Source organism: Oreochromis aureus, unplaced genomic scaffold (assembly GCF_013358895.1).
Source record: "Oreochromis aureus strain Israel breed Guangdong unplaced genomic scaffold, ZZ_aureus HiC_scaffold_58, whole genome shotgun sequence".
In the NCBI taxonomy this organism is placed as follows: Eukaryota; Metazoa; Chordata; class Actinopteri; order Cichliformes; family Cichlidae; genus Oreochromis; species Oreochromis aureus.
Window position 1 is genome coordinate 47501 of NW_024108956.1, and position 22442 is coordinate 69942.

The 22442-nt window shown below is 44.5% G+C and overlaps 2 protein-coding genes and 1 gene segment (V, D, J or C); 1 reads left to right on the forward strand and 2 right to left on the reverse strand.

The window, feature by feature from the left end:
- Positions 1–878: 878 nt before the first annotated feature.
- Positions 879–2886, forward strand: LOC120437119. The segment is given in 3 exon segments: positions 879–1065; positions 1179–1482; positions 2793–2886. Coding segments are annotated over 3 exon segments (453 nt in total).
- Positions 2887–4640: 1754 nt separating this feature from the next.
- LOC116311226 (zinc finger protein 2 homolog) lies at positions 4641–9713 on the reverse strand. The gene is made up of 2 exons (XM_039607829.1): positions 7896–9713; positions 4641–7205 (listed from the first exon to the last, which is right to left on the reverse strand). The coding sequence occupies exons 1-2, from the start codon at positions 8065–8067 to the stop codon at positions 6295–6297; spliced, it is 1083 nt and encodes a 360-aa protein (XP_039463763.1). The 5' UTR covers positions 8068–9713; the 3' UTR covers positions 4641–6294.
- Positions 9714–10320: 607 nt separating this feature from the next.
- On the reverse strand, positions 10321–19935 carry LOC116321560 (zinc finger protein 32-like). Its single transcript, XM_039607824.1, has 3 exons — positions 19774–19935; positions 18650–19039; positions 10321–13606 (listed from the first exon to the last, which is right to left on the reverse strand). Exons 2-3 carry the CDS (start codon positions 18819–18821, stop codon positions 12594–12596), a joined length of 1185 nt encoding a protein of 394 aa, XP_039463758.1. The 5' UTR covers positions 18822–19039; positions 19774–19935; the 3' UTR covers positions 10321–12593.
- Positions 19936–22442: the final 2507 nt, after the last annotated feature.

Sequence of the window (22442 nt, forward strand, 5' to 3'; positions counted from 1 at the left end):
CTTCATCCTCCTTTGTCTGATATATCCACCCTCCTTCCTCCACATGTGTCCAAACCCTCTCAGCCTCTCTTCTCTGATGGACTCATTTCTGATCCATGCTGCTTGCTGAACATGTGATCATCATCAGCTCGGCCTCCTGTCTTCGTGTCAGAGCCACCGTCTCCAAACATCCATCTCAGCAGGTCTCACTGCCACCTCTAAACCTGCCCTTTCACTCTTGCTGCTGTCCTTTTGTCACAGATCACCCCTGACACTCTCCACCCACTCCACTCTCTTCTTCACCTCTCTTGTGAACTGTCTGTTTGCATGGTTGATCCCAGGTATTTAAACTCTGCCACCTTCACTACCTCTGCTCTTTGCATGTTCGCCCTCACAGACTCCCTCATTCAGTACCACAGCTCCTCTCTCAGTAGCCAATCATCTGATCAACATTCTCAAAGCAAACATCATGAATGAAGCCACTCTGCTGCTTACTGATCATCACTGATCATTCTTAACTTAGATTCAGCAGCTCTTTCCTATATCTTCATGGTGTTATCCCTCTGTGGTCCTATAGCTCTGCACATCTGCCTGTCACTGCAAATGAGTACCAGTGCACATTTCCTCCCTTCCTCAGGCACCCTGTCCTGATTATTCCTCCTTCCTCTGTAACAACAAAACCGAGAGGAAGTGAAAGTAAACACTCTGCACACAAGACAAACTGTCAAAATAAAACAGGAAAGATGAGACACAGACAGAGATGAAGACTTGAGTCTGGAACCGGAAAAAAACAGACATGAAAACATAACTTGATTAGACGTGACACAAGGAACACGGGAGCTGCAGAGACAGCTGCACCTCCCGCTGTAACATGTATTGAGGTTTGGTTTTGGTGTTTGTAACATGCAGAGATATGAGAGGAGGAAGAGGCTGAAGGAGGAGCAACACTGTCACAGAGCAGAGCAGAAAAGGACTCCCACTGTCAGATACATTCAATATCTGAAGCATACAGAACAGATAGTGTGTGGAAGATGCTGTCACTGCATTACTGGCTCATGTTTCCTTTGTTTCTGATCACACTAACAGGTCGGTTAAAGCAGGAAGAAGAAATGTCTTTAAAGGATCTGTTTGCTAGAAATCACTGGAACAGGCGCTCACAGTTTAACATCGTCTTTAACAACATTTATCTCTTCCTTTAGGTGTCAGCTGTGATCAGCTCACTGCAGTCAAGGATGAAGAGTCCACTTTAGAAGGAAACACTCTCACTCTGTCCTACACTTACTCCCAAGATGCAGATCTCAATGATCATTTCTTCTGGTATCGACAATATCCAGGGAAACCGCCAGAGTTCCTGATCCACATATCAGGGATGAATATTTCTAGACCGTCAGAGTTTCTGAAATCAGCTGCAAGATTCTCCACAAAACTGTCTGGAAAAAACCGTCTGGACCTTCAGATCTCCTCTGCTGCAGTGACAGACTCTGCTGTGTACTACTGTGCTGTGAGGCCCACAGTGACAGGAAACACCAAAACTCTGTACAAAAACCTTTGAAGCAAAGACAACAGAATACTCCACAACATCCACTAGAGGGAGCCACACACTGTTATAACCTCTGATTCTTGTGTCATTGGACTGATGACAAAGACAACAGAGAAATGAAGCAGTAAAGATCAGAGACAGAGACAGAGCTGCTGTGGAAGCACAAAACTATTTGATTGACTGAGCTATTAAACTGGCTCCACCCACTGAAGTTGAGTTCATCCAATGACATTATTTGTTGGTCATTGTGCTGCAGTGGAAGAACATTGTTCATGTGCTGTCTGTCTGGCTTTAATAACTCCAAAGACATGTTGCTGCACCTCTTTTTGCTTCTATCTCACATTATAGGTGAGTTTAAGAACAGGGATTAAAGTTTAGTTGAAGCTGCTGCATTAAGCAGATATACAGACTGCATTTCACTACTTTTCTTCTTTCTTTTTCCAGGACTCACAGCTGGAGACTCAATCACTCCTCAACAAACTGAAGTCACTAAAACAGAAGGAAAATCTGTCAAACTCACATGTGACTATCAGACAGATGCAAGCTACCCACGCCTTTACTGGTACAGACATCATTCTGACCTTCAGGCTCCTCAGTTTATACTATGGAAAGGAGGGAAACGGGAGACAGCTCAATATATTCCTGATAATCGATATCAGTCTACAACAACAGATACATCAACTGATCTGACCATAACAGCCCTAACCCTGGCAGACACAGCTCTCTACTACTGTGCTCTAGAAACACAGTGATACAAAGTGTAGAAGAGGCTGTACAAAAACCTGAACACAGATATCTGACTACTCTTCAAAGAGGAGGGAAGTGGTATTCAAAGCACAGCTTCATATCAGATGGATTCTGCTAATTCCTGTTTTATCAGAGTCACTGTGGTTACAGCTGCTAATGAAACACTGTGGGAGGATTCACATGAGCAGCAAATCCACATCAACCACAAACCAAACATAAAAGCACACTAACAAAGAAATAGCATTTATACAACACATGAATCTGAATAAAACTTCTCACTCTGGTCTTTATTAGTCTGAAGCTGCTTTTAGACTGAAACATGTTTCCAGGCAGTTCTTGAATCTGTATTTTGTCTGAAACGTTTCCCTCACGCTTCAGGACGACACAGCGTCTCACCTGTGTGGATTCCTCCGTGGTGATGCTATTCTGACCACACAGACTGACTTTATTACAGAAGTTGTGAAAATTTTGTCATAATCACACATCAGTCCAACTTCAGTTTATCAAACCTCATCAAACTTTGCAGACACAGAGACGATGATGAGCTTGCTGCATGTGTGGATCCTGACACAGAGTCTGTGGGAGCCTTTAAAGGTGAAGGCCGGACCCTGAGCAGCTAAAGGTCAAAGGTCACTGCTGCAGCCTGGGCACTAAAATGTGTGTGTGCAGTTTATTTGTTCATTTCATCTTGGTGAGAGTTGCCATGGCAACCCAGTACAGAAGCCCAAGGGTCCGTTCTTCGTACCTCGCTAAGTAAGTTAGCCGGATTTGAATGTTGACGATTTCGCGTGATCTTGGATCGTTCGGTTCTCCGAAGCTCATCCGGGACTTGCTGTCATAGCAACAGATCCGTGGCGTAAACCTGCTCGGGAGCAGGTTTACTTTATGTAAACAGGATTAGATCGCGCCACTCAGGTATGTCCGCTTCATTTACACGAAAGCAACAGCGATATTTCTCCACTGTTTTTCCATAAATAAATATTATCAATGTAACTAAAGATAATGCAGTATTTGATTCTTTTATTGATTGCATACAGATACATACAGGTCATTTCCTAAAAAAAGGGAAATGTACTATTAATCATTCTATTACATGTAGTAGATCATGTCAGATGTAATTCATATTTTAGAGTAGTAATAGTAAATTACTACGTGCAATCAAGATGAGAGACCACGGCTATAAAAGCGAAGGTGGATTTGGGAAGTCTGTCGCAGCCATGTCCTGTCCGTTTGTATGCCGAGCAAGGAAGGTGCAAGATTGATAAGGAGAGTTTCCAGAATTCAGCGTATATTGCGGGATAGACAGGATCCTTTAGCTCAGCGCGACAGTGTGCTCATAGAGAGATATCGCGTCAGGTTTACTTAACACTCTCTCTCTCTCTCTCTCTCTATATATATATATATATCTCCCAACTTACTGTGCATGCTTCAGTCACCCCTTGCATGGGAACAGGTAAAAGTGATGGAGTGTTATGTGAAACTACACACAAACAAACCCACAATGTCAATAAATGTCACAGTACAAAAAGGGTGTGTGACGAGGGGTGCAGGACCACCACCTGTCTTTATTTGCTCTGCCCTTTTCTTGGTTGCTGTTATAAACAAACAAACAGATTATTCCAGGGTCTCTTGTCATAGACTAAAAGCAATATAAGTGATAAATATTACTATTCTGTAGAATATTCTTATATTTCACTTTTACTTGTTCCCATGTTCTAGTGGGTCCTGTTGTGGCTCTAATGTGAAAGAGGATATAATGGAATATAATATAATATGATATAATGGAATATGATATAATAAATTACTTACGAGTTTAATTTGTCAGCAACTTTCTGCCAGCCCTCTCTCCTTGCTTTTGCAGCCTTTGCAGTGTTCCCCTGCGTTTTAATTAAACTCTGAAACTCCTGAAATCCCTCAATCAAGAGTTCTTGGTCTGCTGCCGAAAAATACTGAGCGCGCTCCTTCGACATCTTCACGACCAATCACAGGGTTGCCGATCAATGTTTCTACTATCGATGCGTAGCCCCTTTAAGCCACCCAGTGATCTCACATTACTTCATCCAGCTATACTAATCGTCAACAACAGGTGTGTTACGGATCTGTTGCTATGACAGCAAGTCCCGGATGAGCTTCGGAGAACCGAACGATCCAAGATCACGCGAAATCGTCAACATTCAAATTCGGCTAACTTACTTAGCGAGGTACGAAGAACGGGCCCCAGGCTGCGTGTCAACTTTTACTGCTAAGTAAATGTTCATGTGTGTTTAGAGAAAACTGCTTAGAAGCTTCCAATAAGGAGCTGACACAGATCTGTATTTGTCCACGACTGAGGACGAGCTTCTGGCAGTTTAAAGAAGTCAAACAGAGGACAGTGTTACAGATTAAATACTTTATTTGATGCATGCATGAGTTAAACAACAACAATCAATAAAATCAATGACTCTATTCAACAGCTGTAAATGCAGTAAGTCACAGTCACTGCTTTCATCCACAGCTGTGAGCTTATGAATTAAAGCTGGAGGAAAGATGAACCAAACTCAGCTTTCCTCGGCTCTGACCGGTGCCCACGGAGCAGGCTGGGCCTCGCGTGGGCCCCTCAGAGAGGCCTCCAGACACCTCAGCAAACACCACCAGCCAGATCCCGCAGCAGGAGCCAGGTCCCGGCTGGGAGTCTGAAGGACACAGTCACCACCTCCAGACTTTACACTTTATTACTGTCACAATGATCATGAGTTGTTTTAATTTGAATGTACTGCCTTCAGCTTTTCAGAATATCCTTCAAATTTAACCTCCCACCACCTCTAACACTGCTTCTTCTGTTGTTGCTCCTTCGGTGGATTCTGACAAAACCCAAAAACAAATCTAACAATAAACTCGTGTAAACAAACAAAAATGAGCTTAAAAAGATTAAATATCCGTCCCTCTAAAAATCAAACAGCCTAAACAAACATATATATATTTTTAAAACTTTTTCTATTAAAAAACAAAAAGCTCCTACAGTTTGTTTTAAAGCATCAACAGTCTCCAGATATTCAGCGGTACTGAGGAAAATCAGGTTATAATTCATTTACACTTAAAATCACACCAAACCGTCACTGAAGGCTTTGATGCCTGAACATCACTGTGACCTCTCACTGTGGGAAACATGCTGCGGTGTGACGCTGAGCTCTGTGGTTTAGAACAAAGGTTTGCTCTGGGTACATAAATGTTATCTTTTATATTTAATCTGACCGACTTTGTTACTTATTGAGACATTAATGATGCGTTTTTGCTGTTCCCATCCTGGAGAGAGCTTTCTCTGGGATGGAAACTGCCTGGGGTAATCTCAACAACCCAGCAGGGACGTGGATGAAAAGTGCCCGATGATTTCATTCAGTTTTATTTATACAGCACCAAATCACAACAACAGTCACCTCAGAGCGCTTTATACTGTAAGGTAGAGCCTACATACATACATAGAAAACCCAACAATCATATGACCCCCTATGAGCAAGCACTTTGGCGACAGTGGGAAGGAAAAACTCCTTTTTAACAGGAAGAAACCTCCAGCAGAACCAGGCTCAGGGAGGGGCGGGGCCATCTGCTGTGATTGGTTAAGTCACTGGGACTCGAGCGGACCCTGACACACTCGCAGACGTGGGAAGTGTTATTCCTGTTTCACACATACAAACACAGACTTTGGTCTTTGTGAGGATGTCATAGAGAATAAACACGCAGGTGTGGTCACACTTCAGTTCATCTGTCAGTGCGCCGGGTAAGATATGTGAGCAGCCTGCAGCACTCACAGTGATCCAAATTAACTAGTTGGGTTTGTGCATCCCAAATTCCCACTTTCAGGTTCCCACCTGTCACTCGGAGGCTGCAGTCACTCCTGAATATCTGTTCGAACTGGAAGTTTTCATTCTTACACACTGTAAGAATAATACTTCGAGCATCCTGGTATGACAGGATTACAGTTTTCTCTCTTTTTTGTGTATAAGGACAGCTTTAAAGTACTGGACCCGTGACCAGCACCACTAAGAGTAACACTACTGGGACTCCTCCCCCGTGTGAATTTTCATGTGGCGCAACAAATGATTACTGCGTGTGAACATTTTCCCGCACGTTTGACAGGAATAAGGCCTCTCGTCTGTGTGAGTTCTCATGTGGCGCAGCAGATTACTGCCTCGGTTAAAAGCCTTTCCACACGTTTCGCAGGAATACGGCGTCTCTCCCGTGTGGACGGTCGTGTGTCTTTTGTATGTCGACAAGTCTGAAAATCTGTCCCCGCAGGTATTACACAGGTAAGGCATCTCACCTGTGTGCGTTCTCATGTGCACCATCAGATTACTCCTCACTGTGCAACCTTTCCCACATATTTTGCAGGAATACGGCTTCTCGCCTGTGTGAGTCCTCATGTGGACAGTCAGCGTTCCCCTCTGAGTGAAACTCCTCCCACACGTTTCACAAGAATACGGCTTCTCACCCGTGTGGACTCTGTGGTGATCAATCATCTTGTACTTGTTCTTAAAGGCTTTCCCACAAAAGCCACACGTTAAAGACTTTTCCCCTGTGGTGGCGTGACACTGACTCTCTGACACAGGAGAGTCTTCTGCGTTGCTGCTGTGACTTCTAGACGCTCCTGGATCTGCGCTCCTGACTCCTTCCTGGTCTCGGATCTCGGTTCTCTTGGCAGAGCTGTGAGAGAGGAGCTGATCGCTGTCCGGCTCTGATTCGCTGTGCTCGCTTTCCTCATAAGTTTCAGTCACCATAAAAGTATCGATCTCCTCCTTCAGCACCAGCTGCTCTCCCTCCTGACTGCTGCACAGTTCCTCGGGTTCCTCTTTAATCTGCGGAGGTTCTGGTTCGTCCTGGTCCAGACTGGAGCTCCTCTCCTGCTGCTCGGGGAGAACCTCCTCCTCCTCCTTACAGACATGCTGCTGTGGGACGTCTGGAGGGACTGAAAGAGACAAGAAATCTGAGAATTCCAGAAAAACAGTTCAGAGCAAATATATTGTTTTAACCACTAATGAGGCTCCACAGAGTGAACATGTTGCCCTCCTACTCTGTGGAGTATTTTATTGCATCTTCAGGATGAGTCTGAACATGCAAAGGGTCAAAGGTCATACCTCACATCTGAGGTGAAAACACAGATATCCAGCGAGCACAGTGAGAATCATGTTTTTGAACTGAGGTGAGTGTGTGGTGGTCGGTGCCATCCTCTGTGCCGGGGCAGCACACACCAAAAGACCCAACACATCGATCTGTGTGGCTGGTGTGGGTGTGGGTGTGGAGCCCGGCTGTCTGACAGCCCGTCAGAAAGGAGGACGCTGTCACAGCTACTGACTGCACCTCCTCTCCACGACGAGCTGCACAGCAGGAGCCTCATTCCACAGGAAATACCTGAGTGGGCTTTACGCCTCCTCGCTGTGACACCTTTTTCACTTCTAATATCTCGTTTTTATCATAAACAGTGTTGTTTAACATTTCATATGCTGCACCTTGAACAGAGGACCTAATTTTAGTGTTTACATTATAGTTGAGCATCTATAAGAAATCAGGTTGGGGTTGATAAAGTGTTCCGGCTCTGATTCATTGAGTGGCTCAGGTGGGAACCAAAGCTCCTCCCCCGCGTCAGGCTGAGGCTCACCTGTCTTGTGAAGCTGTGTTTCGGGCTTCCAGGTGATGCTCAGCAGCCTCTGCTGACGGTCGATCACTTCCTCGTACTGCACGATCGTTTTTTCAAACTGCAGGAAGATTTCCTCGGCAGCAGCAGTTAGTCGCTCGTTGATAAACTCTCTCAGGTAGCGAACTGACGACATCGCGGCTCCGACAGCTCACAGATCCGGCGGAGAGATGACCACAGCTCCGTCTTCCTGCTGAAGCTCCCGGAGGAAAGCGAACAATACTGGCAGCGTTTCCTCTTCACTTCCGCTTCGTGTCACAGGGAAGCTGTCCCGGTGGCTGGAAAACATGGAAATGGTGCATTAGCGCCATCTGCTGGCGTGGAGTGTGGACCAGCGTCACTGAGAAAAAGAAGATGTTTCTTCACAGCTGTCACATTTCCCTGTTTCCTGTTATGAACAATGTGCTGTTTAAACCGCAGCGTCCAAAGTGCCGATGACTCCTCTCTCCTGCTTTCCTCTGTCCTGTAACACCGTCATCCTTCCTTTTCCTCCACCCACTGCTTTTGCATCGTGTCTGCTTCATCATGCTTTGTATTTCTGTGTCTGAAGCTGGTAAGAGGGTCAGCTTTGTGGAGCTTGCTTTGCAGGCTGATCTACTGCTTCATTCCTTATTTACAGAATGATTCTGTTGTGTTTGTTGGCTCTCTGTCAGGACGTCTGCTGACTTGTATCTTCAGTATATTGAACAGGTAACAGTCTTATGAGTTTCTCTGGTGTTTAATGATCATCCATCCTTGATCCTTCCCTGTATGTTAATATGAACCTCAGGAACAATGAACACAACCCCACTTTGACTGATCTGCATGCCTTTATGTACTGTGTGCCAAAAGCTGTCCTTCTTTTCCAACACTGTGGCATCAGGACGTATTCCTGGTAAAGCTGCTGTTCACTGATGTTTAACCTGCTCTGACACCGTCTGAGTCACAGTCCATACAAAGCTTTATATCCATCCTCTTTTCCCAGAGTGGTTTAAAGTGTCCATGACCCTGGAGACTTCCTGCTCTCCTCTGATCTGTGGAGGCATTTCTGTACTTTAAAACAGTGACGTTTGCTTCCACATCTTTTAAATGTCTCCAGGTATTACAAAACAATTTCCAGTAGGAAGGAATATTTATTCTACACATCAAACACTAACTTGACCATCATAAATTCATGTTCAACCTAAAAATACTCTTTAAGTTTGAGCTCACATGCTGAAGACAGAATTAGAAAGATCAACGACTTTGAATCTGTTGTGTGATGTTTTTGGTGCTCCTCATCTTAAAAATGATATTTCTCAATGTTAGTGTTGCTTTGAATTCGTGCTGTAAAACATGCAAAACTCACTTAAATACATTTTCTTTGCTTTGACAAAAACAACTGTAAAACATGACAAGTCAGATGTTCTGGAGCCTTCTGAGGATGTCACGCTTAAACCTCAAATAATCTGCAGAAATATCTGACCCTGAGTCTCACTTTAAGCACGAGAAGCATTAATGACCTCAGTGATGGAGAACATTTGGCTCGTTGTGTTTGCACACAGTGAAAAGTGCTCCATCCTCCCTCCTCACAGTGACTCAAATGCTGCTAACAGTCTGTGAACCAGGAGGAAGAGGAAGTGAGAGAAGTGAACATTCAGCTCAAAGAGGAGACAGAGGGCGACATCATCCAGTAGGCGGTGCTCTCCTTCTGCACTGTGTTCAACCATTGTGTCAATAATAAGTGCTGCTGTGAAGAGAACAATTCTCAGACTGAATGTTGAACATCAGCTAGTTTCTCCTGTTGATTGAAACCTTGTTGTACAGATGGAACATTGGCTGTGGATTATTCTTGCTGCTCTTTTCTTTGGTAAGATACAAACATCAACATGTTTCCTCTGCACACGATTCACAACAAGGACAGAAAGAGGAGATTTAATCATTTACACTGTGGAACTTTTCAATAACTTCAATCATGTTTATTGATCCATCTCTTCCTCTGCATGTTCTGTTCTTCCTCAGAGTGTAAAGGAGAAGACAAAGTGATCCAGGAACAAGGAGATGTCATTGCTGCTGAAGGAGACACAGTTACACTTGGATGTAGATTTGAAACATCTGATCCATATCCATATTTGTTCTGGTACAAACAAGAAATAAATGACTTTCCAAAGTATGTTTTACTGCGTGGCACTTCGGGAACAGCAGATAACGCTCAGGAGTTTCCGAAGGACAGATTTGATGCTGAGCTCAACAAAAGAGAAAATTCAGTTCCTCTGAAGATCCAGAAGCTTCAGCTGTCTGACTCTGCTGTGTACTACTGTGCTGTGAGGCCCACAGTGACAGGAAACACCAAAACTCTGTACAAAAACCTTTGGAGCAAAGACAACAGAATACTCCACAACATCCACTAGAGGGAGCCACACACTGTTAAACTTCTCTGGTCTGTCAGGTAGAGTCTAGTTTCTCTTCACTCGTCTGGCACAGCTGTGATGACGAGTTTTGGAGGGAACACCTCGTCCACCTGGGACAGCATGTTATCATTCCTACAGCAGCAGCCAGAAGAGCAGAGCTGCTTCAAATCATTGCACAAAAACATTTTTCATGCCTGTATTTTGAGTTTACCTCTGAGGATGCAGATCACAAACGTACAAACATTTAATGCAGCAGAACAAAGTCTGAGAAGCCTGTAGGAGCCTTAAGAGGCAGCACACAAACCTGCTACACTGTGCCCTCTGTTTCTGTGAAGTGTATCCAACTCCACATCCTGATGGTTACTCGAGTTATCAACACTTTAGGCCAAAACAATGTTTATTTCTGAAGAGCTTTTTACAACAGCATGTTGAACATGGTCTTAATCTCGTTAGTGTCACCTCTGAAGATGTAGTGTGAACACAAAACGTCCTTCAAACAGCAGCCGCGAGCACGAGAGGGCTCCTCAGCTTTGACGCTCAATCCACAAATAACCGAGACAATAACACAGACTTCAGTCAAGGTTTACGAACTGATGGAAGACCTCACGTCTGTGTTCTCCACCTGTCCTGTTTTTAGATTTGCATGATTAGACATTAATGTAGCAATGAGGACACCACAGAAGCTGCAGAAACACACAAACAGGAAACACTTACAGCTTTATCATATGGATATTATATAAGTTACATCTGTGCACAAAGCAGGCAGGGTCTCACAGAAAAACCTCAGAACAGCTTTTATAGCAAACTAATGAATAAATACAGTCATTTCCACTGGTGGCTTAAAGCAGCTTTCAGCTAAAACTAGTTCAGTGACACCTGTCAGCACATCCACTGACGCACAGCGACTCACAACAAACGCAAACATGAAAACTGTAACACACGTGTGTGAGACGCAGCTACTGCTGAGCAGTAATCTGAGCAGACACAAAGAAACGAGGAGACTTTTTCTGTGGTTTGAAATATTTACAGTACGTAGTGTCTGTGCTGGCACACTGACAGCACCGCGGTTGTTTCGCTAATAAATACAATCTGAACTATTAGTATATGAAACAAGTAATGCTAACAGTCATGTTACATTTGGCTGAGGTCTGCTGCAGACTGTGATGTAACCCAAGCAGCGTGTTTGTTTCAGAGAGAGCACAGCTGGGAAATAACGAGCCCTTCGTGGCTGTACAGGCAGCACGACTGGCTCAGAAATGTAAAATATTAAAAACAGATCTTTGTTTTGATCTTCAGCTGTGAGTCTGGGTTTTGTAGATTAAAGCGGGGAACACACGCCAACTTAAATCTGACACTCTGTCCTGACATCATTCACCTACTGTTACTGTTTTTAACCACATACAAAAACAAGATGGCAGAGCCTGCAGAGATATCAAGTCAAGAATGAAGCAAATGTTCAGACTAAATCATAGTCAGGGCTGTGCCATATGACCAAATATATCGGACGTTGAAATGTTATTACATACGCTATCGTTTGTTACGTATATTTATAATACTGCAGTAAAATCCACTGTTTATGGTGATACGTTTTCATGGTTTGGTTATGAAACATCTGACACGGACCTGAAAACTGTACTACGCAAATTATGGTGCAAACCGGTGCAGACCTCAGACTCAAACACAGCAAACCTCTTCAACCACCCACACAAGAATCACGTGACAGAGTGTGGACAGAGTTTACGGACGAGAAGCAAAAACGAGCCGTCGGGTGTTCACAATGAACCTTAGACTCAAACATCAGAACAGGCTTCTCCCCGCAGCACGCCGTCTAATAAATACGCAAAGAAACAACTTCTATCTAACATGGTCAAAACACTCGACGCCCAGCTGGAAACACTTCCCACAGGTCGAGCTGCCCGAGATTCACAGAGTTTACAGAAAAAGCACTATTTTGTGATATTTATCGTTATCAGGATGAGAAATGTCTTCCGTCAGGAGATTCTGGTCATATCGCACAGCCCTCATCACAGTTATATCTGATTCAGTGCTGGTAACGAGTACACATCTTTCTCTTCATGCTGACAATACGAAACAAACTCCTGCTGCCTCTCTCGATTTCATATCTTCCCATTTCTGAAACAAACACAGGTCAGCGTCTAGAGTCTGTGTTAAAGCTGTAAAGTGCGCCTCCTAGCTGGTTGGTCCACGTAACTACATCTTTAAATAAATACATTAGTGTGGTCACCGGTACGAACAGAGAAAACAACGGAGAGAAGGTGACATGAAGCTGACCTCACAGAGAGTCTTTTCCCACAGAAATGTCCGACTTCAGCGTCTCACCTGTGTGAGTTTTCATGTGGACCAACAAACCACCATTTTTACTGAAACTCATCCCGCAGATTTTACATGAATACGGTTTCTCGCCGGTGTGAATTCTCATGTGCACCAACAGAGTACATTTTTTAGTGAAACTTTTCCCACAGGTTTTACAAGTATACGGTCTCTCGCCCGAGTGGATTCTCATGTGGACCAACAAACTGCCGCGCTCGGTAAAACCTTTCCCACACGTTTCGCAGGAATACGGCTTCTCGCCCGTGTGCACCGCCTTGTGCTTTTTAAGCGCCGATAAGTAACAAAACCGTTCGCCGCAGGTGTTACAAACGTACGGCTTCTCGCCCGAGTGGATTCTCATGTGCACCAGCAGACTACCTTTTCGAGTAAAACTGTTCCCACACGTTTCACAAGAATACAGCTTCTCCCCTGTGTGAACTCTCATGTGGCCCAGTAAAGTACTATTTTTAGTGAAACTTTTCCCACACGTTTTGCAGGAGTACGGCTTTTCGCCCGAGTGGACTGCCATGTGTCTCTTAAATGCTAACGGGTCACTAAAAGGCTTAAAGACCTTTCCACAAACATTGCATTTTAGAGATTTGGTGACTGTGTCGGTGTTACACTGACTCTCTGATGTGGGAAAGATTTCTGCGTTGCTACTCTGACTTATGTTTCTAGTGGCAGTTGAAGTAGAATCGAAGCTCTCGCTTCCTTCCTGATCTCGGCTCTCGTATAGAAGAGAGCTGCGAGAGCCGAGCTGGTCGCTGTCCAGGTCAGGTTCACTGAGATCGCTGTCGTCATAAGTTACAGTCACCATAAAGGTATCAGTCTCCTCCTTCAGTGCACGCTGCTCCCCGTCCTGACTGATGCACAGCTCCTCCTGTTCCTCTTTAATCTGTAGAGACTGTGTTCGGTTCCTCTGCTGAACCTCCTCCTCCTCCTCCTCCTCACCACAGACATGTTGCTGTTGGAGGTCTGAAGGTACAAATGGAGACACACAAACAAAAAGTTGTCAGAGAAATCCACCTGAGCCAACAGTGTGAACATGACAGACGCCTCAGTCGGCACCGATTACCACTGGAGAAGCACCGACTGCATTTTACTTTGCCGATGAGTTCATATACAAACAAAAATCACTTTTCAAGGCAAACAATTTCCCCCAAACTGCACTAAGTTACAGGATCTGACAGAGGTACAAAAATCTAGCTGAAAATGAGCCGCTGACATATTTTCCTTCACCAAACAAAAGCAGCTTGAACGGGTGTTTCCATCATGTTGCTGCATGTTTGGAACACCAGACAACAGGAAATCGACTCTGAGCTGCGGAGAGCTTTCGCCACTTTGGCTTCGTTAGCGTCTTTAAAATGTTCAGCCAGGTCGGACGATTTGGTGTCTGACTACGTTTGTTGTTGTTTGTTGCTTTCTTGGTGCTCCCCCTCCCCCCGAGGTTCACTTTATAGTGAGGTGCTTCCATGCAAGCAACGTGCTTGTGTGTGACTGTTTGACCTGCCACTGTGCGGACCAGCTCGTTATCAGACATAGGAGAGACTGACCGGCTGTCCTTTGCAGTTCTGCTTTCACACTCAGTTCTCTCCTCAGCACCACAGACAGACAGTACAACATCTGCATCGCTGCAGATCTGTCCATCTCCTGCTCCATTCCCTAACTCGTGCACAAGGCATTAAGATAAACACTGACAGACCTCAGCTTGAGGCAGGAACTTGAACTCCCTGACCTGGAGGGGTCGCTCCTCCCCTTGTTGTGAACAACCCCACTGCAAGCTAAACGCCACCGTCTAATGCAGTGTTTCCCAACCACTGTGCCGCGGCACAAAGGTGTGCTGTGAGAAATTATTTAATTTCAATTAATTGGTCCAAAAAATACAATTTAATAATTACTGGAAATAATAAAATCATTTCTGGGCATCTGTGCTTTCAATGAGGTGACTGGTGGAGTAATTACTCTTTCATGTCAGTGGGTAGCGCAATATGACCTTGTTGAGTTAAGCCAATAGAATTATGATGCGCACGCTACGTGGTAGTTGCAAGACGTACAACAAAGATGGATAAATATTTGAAAAGAAAAACTCCAGACTCCGAACTGGGCCCTGGACAAAATTCTAATCCAGAAGACGAGCGGTGGTCAAAAGAAAGCAAAAACGGTGAGTTTGAGGCAATACAGCGAAAGTTATCTTTCGTTTGGATTTACTTTCACTGCGACTGCACCGACTCCGTTGTGTTTGGGGAGAAGCTCTCAAACAGTGCCGCAGTCCGAAGCAGGCTTTAACGTCATCTCCGTACAAAACATCCCTCAAACAAGAACACAGACTATTTTGTTCGTGAACTCGCTGAGAATCGGATAACTTTAATGAGAAAAAACACAAAGGTGTTTTTACCACACACTGTAGCGGAGACGTTAATACTACCTGCCTGCAATGCCACTGTGAATGAGATGCTCGTCCTGATGCGGTTACAGAAATTGCCAAAGTCCCGCTCTCAGCCGTATCGATGACACGTCTGCAGACATTGAAAGTGTGTTTGGAAGAAGATGCGCATCAGTGGGAAGTTTGCAGTGCAGCTTGATGAGTCTACGGACATTAGTGGACATTCCCAACTCTTGGCCAATGTGCGTGTGGTGGATGGAGACTCCATCAGAGAAAACTTTCTCTTTGCAAGGCAAAGCCAGGAAAAACAACAGGAGAGGAAATTTTTCAGGTTACATCCGAATATTTGAACAAAGAGGACTGAAGTGGGAAAACTGCACGAGTGTCTGCACTGATGGAGCAGCATACACCCAGATGTTACTGTTACGCACGGTTTTCTGCACCGCGAGGCGCTTGCTGCCAAGACTTTACCAGCAGACCTAGCTCCTGTGTTGGATGATGTTGTGCACATGGTAAACTTCATCAAAACTTCGTGAAATTTGGGTCTTCAATTCCTACCAGAATATCATCTTTGTGCTCATCTAGTCAGGACCAGGTTTCACACTGAGGACTAACTTGCCATTATATGAACTGCATTATGCTACAGTGTGTCATTTTGGAACAAGCTTGGTTGGTGGTGTGCCACGGGATATTTTTAATCTATAAAATGTGCGACGACTCAAAAAAGGTTGAAAAACACTGGTCTAATGAGCCCAAGTCCACAGAAACAGAAACGCTCTGCCTTTTGGCTGCAGCTCAAATTGTGTCCATAAAAGTTCTGAGCAGAGTCAGCGGGTCTGCTTTCTGACAACAGTGTGAACCAAGCTCTACCTGCACTTACACAAGGACCAAACTGTCCATCCCAGACTCCCAAAACACTCCCCACAGGACCCCCCGAGGGTTTGCTGCCTTCTCCCAGTCCAAAACAAAGCACTCAGCACATGGTGATAAATCTTCCCCGGGTGCTGAGACGTGTCATCCCCCTGAGGGGCGACTCTCATCCATCCTACCAGGCCGTGTATTCAGGTTCGGGGATATGTGAAAATTTTCCAGGACAGTTGTCAGTCCAATAACCAATCATAGGTGATATAGTCGCACAGGTGACTTTTTGATGGGCGGAGCGATCATGCACAGACTGATTCACCCATTTAGAATTTATACATTTTGTTTGGAGGTTATATTTGACCTTCTTTTGTTTCAGTTTTAATACAGAGACTCTTTGGATTATTCCATCATTTATTTATTTATTTATTTGAAATGCGCCAAATCACACAAAAGACTTTACATCAGGGATTTTTTAATGTTCGCTGGAAGAGACGTTTCGATTTTTAACTTACTTTTTGTTTAATTTTGTATTAGTTGTTTGGTTGAGTGTGTGAGACAGATAAACATGGTTAGAGCCAGCTTCTTTCTTCTGTCACAAAGAAGAGTTCTGCTACCTGGGCTCAGTCATCAGCTACGATGTCCAAACACGAATAGATGCAGCCTGGTTAAAATGGTCACTGGTGTCCTTTGTGACAGAAGAATGCCAGATCGACTCAAGGGAAAAATCTACACACGGTGGTCCGCCCAGTAGCCCGCATATTGGCCCGCACTGACCACACATGAGCAGGCCCTAAACACCATGGAGATGCGCATGCTCCGATGGGGCCCGGGAGTTACCAGATGGGACCGTGTTATGAACGAGGACATATGGAAGCGACTAGGTGTGGTCCCATTAAGGAAAAGATGCTCGAGTTCCTCCTGAGGTGGAATGGACACGTGATTCTAAGCGATGAGAACTCGGTAGCAAAAACGGCTAAGAGGATCAACCCAGAAGGACGCCGGCCTCGAGGCAGACCGAAGAAACGGTGGATGGACAAAATCAAGGAAGACACAAGACCGTCGACGCATCACCTGAGGACAGAACCAAAAGGAGAAACCTTTGCCGAAGAGCGGACGCTGCCCCAGTGGGAACAACGCCAGGATGAAAACACAGAGCCAGTTCCTCTTCGTCTCCCCACTGTTGTGGTTTTGTTCTTATTTAAATAAAGTGTTTTTGTGTTTTCTGAACACAGGCTACTGCCGTTCTTTCTTTTATGAGTTTGAGTAAATGAATCGCTGCCATTAAAACAGCGCTATTATTTTTCCCTTGACTGCTTCTCTTAGCTTCAACCAACATTACTAGCAAACTTACTCGTGGACAAATAAATAAATAAATAAATAAATAAATCGCTCTAGTTCGGCGAAAGGCTCAGCCTATCGTCGATGGTCGATATATTCGTTCAAACCTTACCGTGTGTCTGCTTTAGTGACCTCAGCCACAGTGACGGTCCCACAGTTGTGTTCTGGGCTCACTGCGATTCTCCGTTGGCAGCCTGGTGGCAGACCGTGGGAGGTACAGACTACCTGCACAGATCATCGAGGCAGCGGCCAAAGTGCACCCAGCCTGTGGCTCCTTTGCTTCTGCTGTTTTCATCAGCCAGCTGCAGAGAAGAGTTCTAACATACAACGAGCTGAAGTCCAACCGAGTGTCCAAAGCAGTGAACAATGTCCACTGCAGACACAGCTCGTCCTTTTGTTGATCTTCTATGTTTTTTCATACTTTTTCCATCTGTTTCAGCCAGCTCGTCAACCAATCAGCATTCAGCGTGGCCACAGTCAGGCATTAACTGTTGGGTTTTAAAGGGTACAGTAAAGGACTGAAACATGCTGGGTACTCTGTATACAGAGCATAAATCCAAACAACAGTCAGGACCTGTTCCCCGACCCAAAGGCACAGGAAAGTAACCCTGTGTGGAAACACCCACAGAGGGGATACGAGTGCCCGGCTCACAGAAGGCAAATCCAGGCCAGAGTGCAGCCCGTCTCCAGCTGATTCATTTTATAACACGAGCTGTGTGTTTTGGCAAACCCGACTACATCATGCTGGTATCGCTCGTCCGCCAGAGAAGTGACTTTCCTCACCTCTGTGGTCAGACTGGTCAGAGATTAAACTGCTCGAGGCACAAAGAACAGAACCCCTAAAGCCCCTCACGCAGCTTTTTATGGGCTGTGGCCCCCCAGACACTCACTCCAGGCCCGGCTCCAGGATAGGGCCTGGTACAGGTACACAAACCCCTGCAGCACCACAAAAAGCTGCTGCTTCACACACACACAGAATAGGTGTGTTTACATTAAGATAAAGTGGAACTGGTTTCAAACAGTCCTCAGCACAGCAGCAGATCACAGCGCTGAGGACGAGCAACAGCCTGTAGATCAGTCACATTAGATATTTTATTATTGCACAAACATTTGTTTGCAACTTTCACAAGTGCAACAGGAAACATACATTTATATAAACGTTATATTTATATGTATAAAATCCATCTGGAATAAATAATCTACTCTGAACATCGATTTTCGATGTTTTCCAACTTTGACAGCAAACATAAAGAAACTGATTGAGTGATCCAGGTCAGAGAAAAGCCTCAAATCCACCGCCTGCTGTTTGAATGGAGCACAGTGCAGTCCTGTCCTCTGTTTGCTCTTTGTTAGCTCACATCTCCAAAAAGTCCTCACAATCATAAATGTCCCGCAGAGCTGTGATTAGGATCCTCCCTCAGAGGGACACTCACCTGTCCTGTGCAGCTTGATTTGGGGTTTCCAGGTGATATCCAGCAGTCTGCGCTGACGGTCGATCTCTTCCTCGTACTGGACGATCGTTTTTTCAAACTCCAAGAATATTTGTTCAGCAGCAGCAGTTAGTCGCTCGTTGATAAACTCTCTCAGATACTGAACTGAAGCCATTGTTACTGCCACAGCTCACACACTCGGCTCACACACTCAGCTCACACACACGGCTCACACACTCAGCTCACACAACAACAACAACAACACACTTCCTGCTCAGTCAATAAAGCTAACGGCACTTCCGCCTTTTCCTGGTTTACTTCCGCCTGGTGCCGCACGGCGACGCTCCGCCAGAGGAGGACAGTTACTTTTCTTTCCTCCTTTTCCATCTCCGTCTGAAAAACAAGTTATTTCGTTCACGTCATGTTCTAAATATCACTCACATTAAAAACAAGAGTCCCACCAATTATACATTTTAAACGTTATTTCTCAGGTTCAAACCTTTAGGGGGGCTCAGCTCCCAATCACAATCATTCATGCTATATGCTGTTTGTCCTCTTTTCATATTTACAACCTCAAGTCAGAGGATTGAACATCACGGCTCAGTCATTAAAGAAGTAAAAGAACTATTAGTGACAAAGCAGATCAGATGAGAAGCATCATTCCACCAAATCAGCAGGACGGACCGTGGAGAATCCCCCTGCCACTCCGTCATTATGCAGACTCAGCACAGAGCATCGTGTACCCAGAATGAGCGCTGTGGCCATGTTGACAGTAAATCCTGCAAAGTGATATCATTCATATCAATTTGTTCTGTTTATTATGTCCTCTGACATTTTTTAAGTGTGTTACTGGAAAGCACACAAAGCCTCCGTGAAATACATGAAAAATCACTTTATGAAGAATAATTGTTGCTTTTCCAGCTGACGTCACGACCTGAAAAAGAACGACTCTGATCCCTTTAATATATTTCTCAGCAGAAACACGGGGGCGGCTGTTGTAAAGGCTCAGCTTTCAGCACACTCACTTTACCGGATGCACCTTGTTTCATTTCCTCACCTTTGATTGGATGTGGCGCTTTCCCTTAATTGCACTCACCTGTCACTCCTTATATAAGGACTACACTCACCTGCGATTCAGTCTTTCTTCACTCCCACATGGGGCAGTAGCTGAGGTGAGTTTCTGTTTGCGTCTCCTGAGTTTATGCATTATTTTGGGTCGCTGAGTTGCTTAAATCATATTTTATTTCCTTTCAGTAGTGATGTGTAGATGAGGTGAAGCGTTTCAGCACATTCCCCAAACTGTGTGGATACTGTGTCGACAGTGTTGCTGTTTTGCTCCATACTGACACCTGCTGGACCTTAAATATCATTGCAGGCAACTTACTTGAGACTCACAACAGACACTGATTCAATGACCCAGTCATACGTGTATACACTGTAAGGTATTGTACTTTCCATGGAATCATTTTAGTTCTTTTACATTTCAAATATTGTAGACATCTTTAAAATTGTGTAAGACATTAAGTGAAAAGTAGAAAGTATTGTGAATGTAATATTACCTATTTAAATGTAATTGACTCAGTTTATTATAAATTTTTATTCAGAAAAATAAGTTTATCCAGTGTTTTTGCATTCAGTCTATTGTGTTTTTTTTTTTTACACCATTATCCCAGCTTTGGAAAACACACTTGCAGGGCACAGATGAAGCTGGGGTACACAAACTGTAAAGCCAGGTGGGAAAGGTTCTGATAAGATGATGTTCTATTCCCTCAGTACGTTAAAGGATCCTCTGACCGTGGAATGTTTCTCTCCTCCAAGTAGTGCTGGACCTCAGTGATGGAGTCCGCTGTTGCATTGTTGCTGCCAACTTCTTCATCGAGCCGCTGCCACAGGTTTTCTGAAATAATAAAAAATGCATGGCCTTTTTAGTTTTTGTCATCTACTCCAAATTAGTACACATCAGCATCAAAATAATACTGAACTTGCCTGAAACAGGTGACTGCTCTGATGAAGGTCCAGGCTGTGGCTCAGATGTTGTGAGGGCAATTACTGCAGACCACTCCACTTTCAGGCGATTGACTGCCTCACTACAGGAACTACGAAATCCAAGTGTTGTAAGTCTGGGGTCTAAAAGTGTTGATAGGGTCAACACACTATGACTCCAGATTAGAAGCGATGTCTGACACGACGCCTCAGTTGGTCATGCAGATGGGTGGATGCTTGTGTGTGTGTGTAGATGTAAAGAGTTCAGCTCAAGTGCAAAATAGAATTTTCATCATCGGGATGACCTTTGATCCTGAAACTCTCCTCAGACAACTCCACTGTGGCCTGATGGAAAGGGGCCAGCACAGGAAGTGCTTCCCTTACAATGTCACACTCATCAGCCGTAAGTGGAGTTAAATCTGTTGGAAGAGAAGAGATACCCAGACTGCTTCTTTCTCATCATGTAGCTGTGACAGCATCTGATATGTGCTGTTCCAACGTGTTGGTACCTCGTTGATAAGTTTCAAGATGGGCTGTCCCATCTGCTGCTGCACTTGAGCAAGCTTTTCTTTGGCTGTAGTGCTGGATCTGAAGAATGATATGATTTATCTCTTATGGATGAAAGTTCAGGGATTTGATCACATGATTTCTTGACTAATAAATTGAGTTTGTATGCAATGCAAACTGAATGTCAAATTTGGAGAGTTCTTGTTGCTGCAATCACATTTGGTGCTGCATCGGTCACAAGACACATTATTTGCGATGGCCCAGTCATCCATCATGTCCTTTTTGAATTGGGCCAAATTGTCTGCAGTGTGACTTTGTGGAAAGTGTTTCACATCCAACACAGATGTGCACAACTGCCACAATACTAAGGGGTTGGCAGTCCTTTACAGTGTTGGGACTAACGCGTTATTAAGTAACGCGTTACAGTAACTACGTTATTATTGTGGTAACGAGCACGGTAACTAGTTATTATGCCAAAACCAGGAACGCGTTACTCGTTACTAGGATTTAGATAGGCTCGTTACTCGTTACTTCGTGTGGTGGATATCGCGGAGCTTCCACAGATTCAGTAACATTAGCAAGTGGTGGAAGCCAGCAGGTGGATGAAGGAAAAGGGAGGCAAGAGGAGAGACCCGAGCGGCCGCCGGTCCGCGTGTCAGGTGAACTGAACTTCAGGTAAGAAGTTATGACCTGCAGTCTATCTGGGTCAGATATAAACCAAGTTTAGGTGGAGTTTATTTTCGGTATGCTGACATTTTCGTACTGCGTGCTAGCTAGCATGACGGAGTTTCTATACAGCTGGGTGGGTGCTATGTTACTGATGTTGAACTTTATTTTGTTCATACAGTTAATTATTAGAGTTGCCAACCGTCCCCTAAAAACAGAATCGTCTGGTATTCAGAGAAAATATTACGCGTTTCGTACTGAGGTGAAAAGGAACACAGTTTGTCCCGGACTTCAGCTACAATGAAAAAGACACAAAGCTGAAGCTGCACAGCTGCCTCTTCTTCTCATTCTCTCCCGTTTCTACTTCAATCACGAAACTGATCAATGATCAGCTGATCGGCTTTTCTCTCTTGTTTATTTATCGCCCACTTTGCGCCAGAAAGAGGAAACCAGCGGATGTCGCGTTAAACAACAGCAACACGTTTAAGCTTGATCAGCTGTTGTTACAATTTATTTAATATTAATTTCTAGTATCAGCTGATGTTTGCTGGAGCCACAGCTGTAAAGCTGCTGGTCATGATATCGGTTTGGTTATCTGGTGAGAGGAAACATGCAGATGAAACCAGGAGATGTCCTTACT

Excerpts from the sequence above, each read along its gene's own strand:
- LOC116311226 (XM_039607829.1), bottom strand. The coding sequence starts at position 8,067 with ATGTCGTCAGTTCGCTACCTGAGAGAGTTTATCAACGAGCGACTAACT. Across the intron at positions 7,206-7,895 it reads AACACAGCTTCACAAGACAG|TCCCTCCAGACGTCCCACAG; the intron begins GTGAGCCTCAGC and ends TGTCTCTTTCAG.
- LOC116321560 (XM_039607824.1), bottom strand. The coding sequence starts at position 18,821 with ATGGCTTCAGTTCAGTATCTGAGAGAGTTTATCAACGAGCGACTAACT. Across the intron at positions 13,607-18,649 it reads AATCAAGCTGCACAGGACAG|ACCTCCAACAGCAACATGTC; the intron begins GTGAGTGTCCCT and ends TTGTACCTTCAG.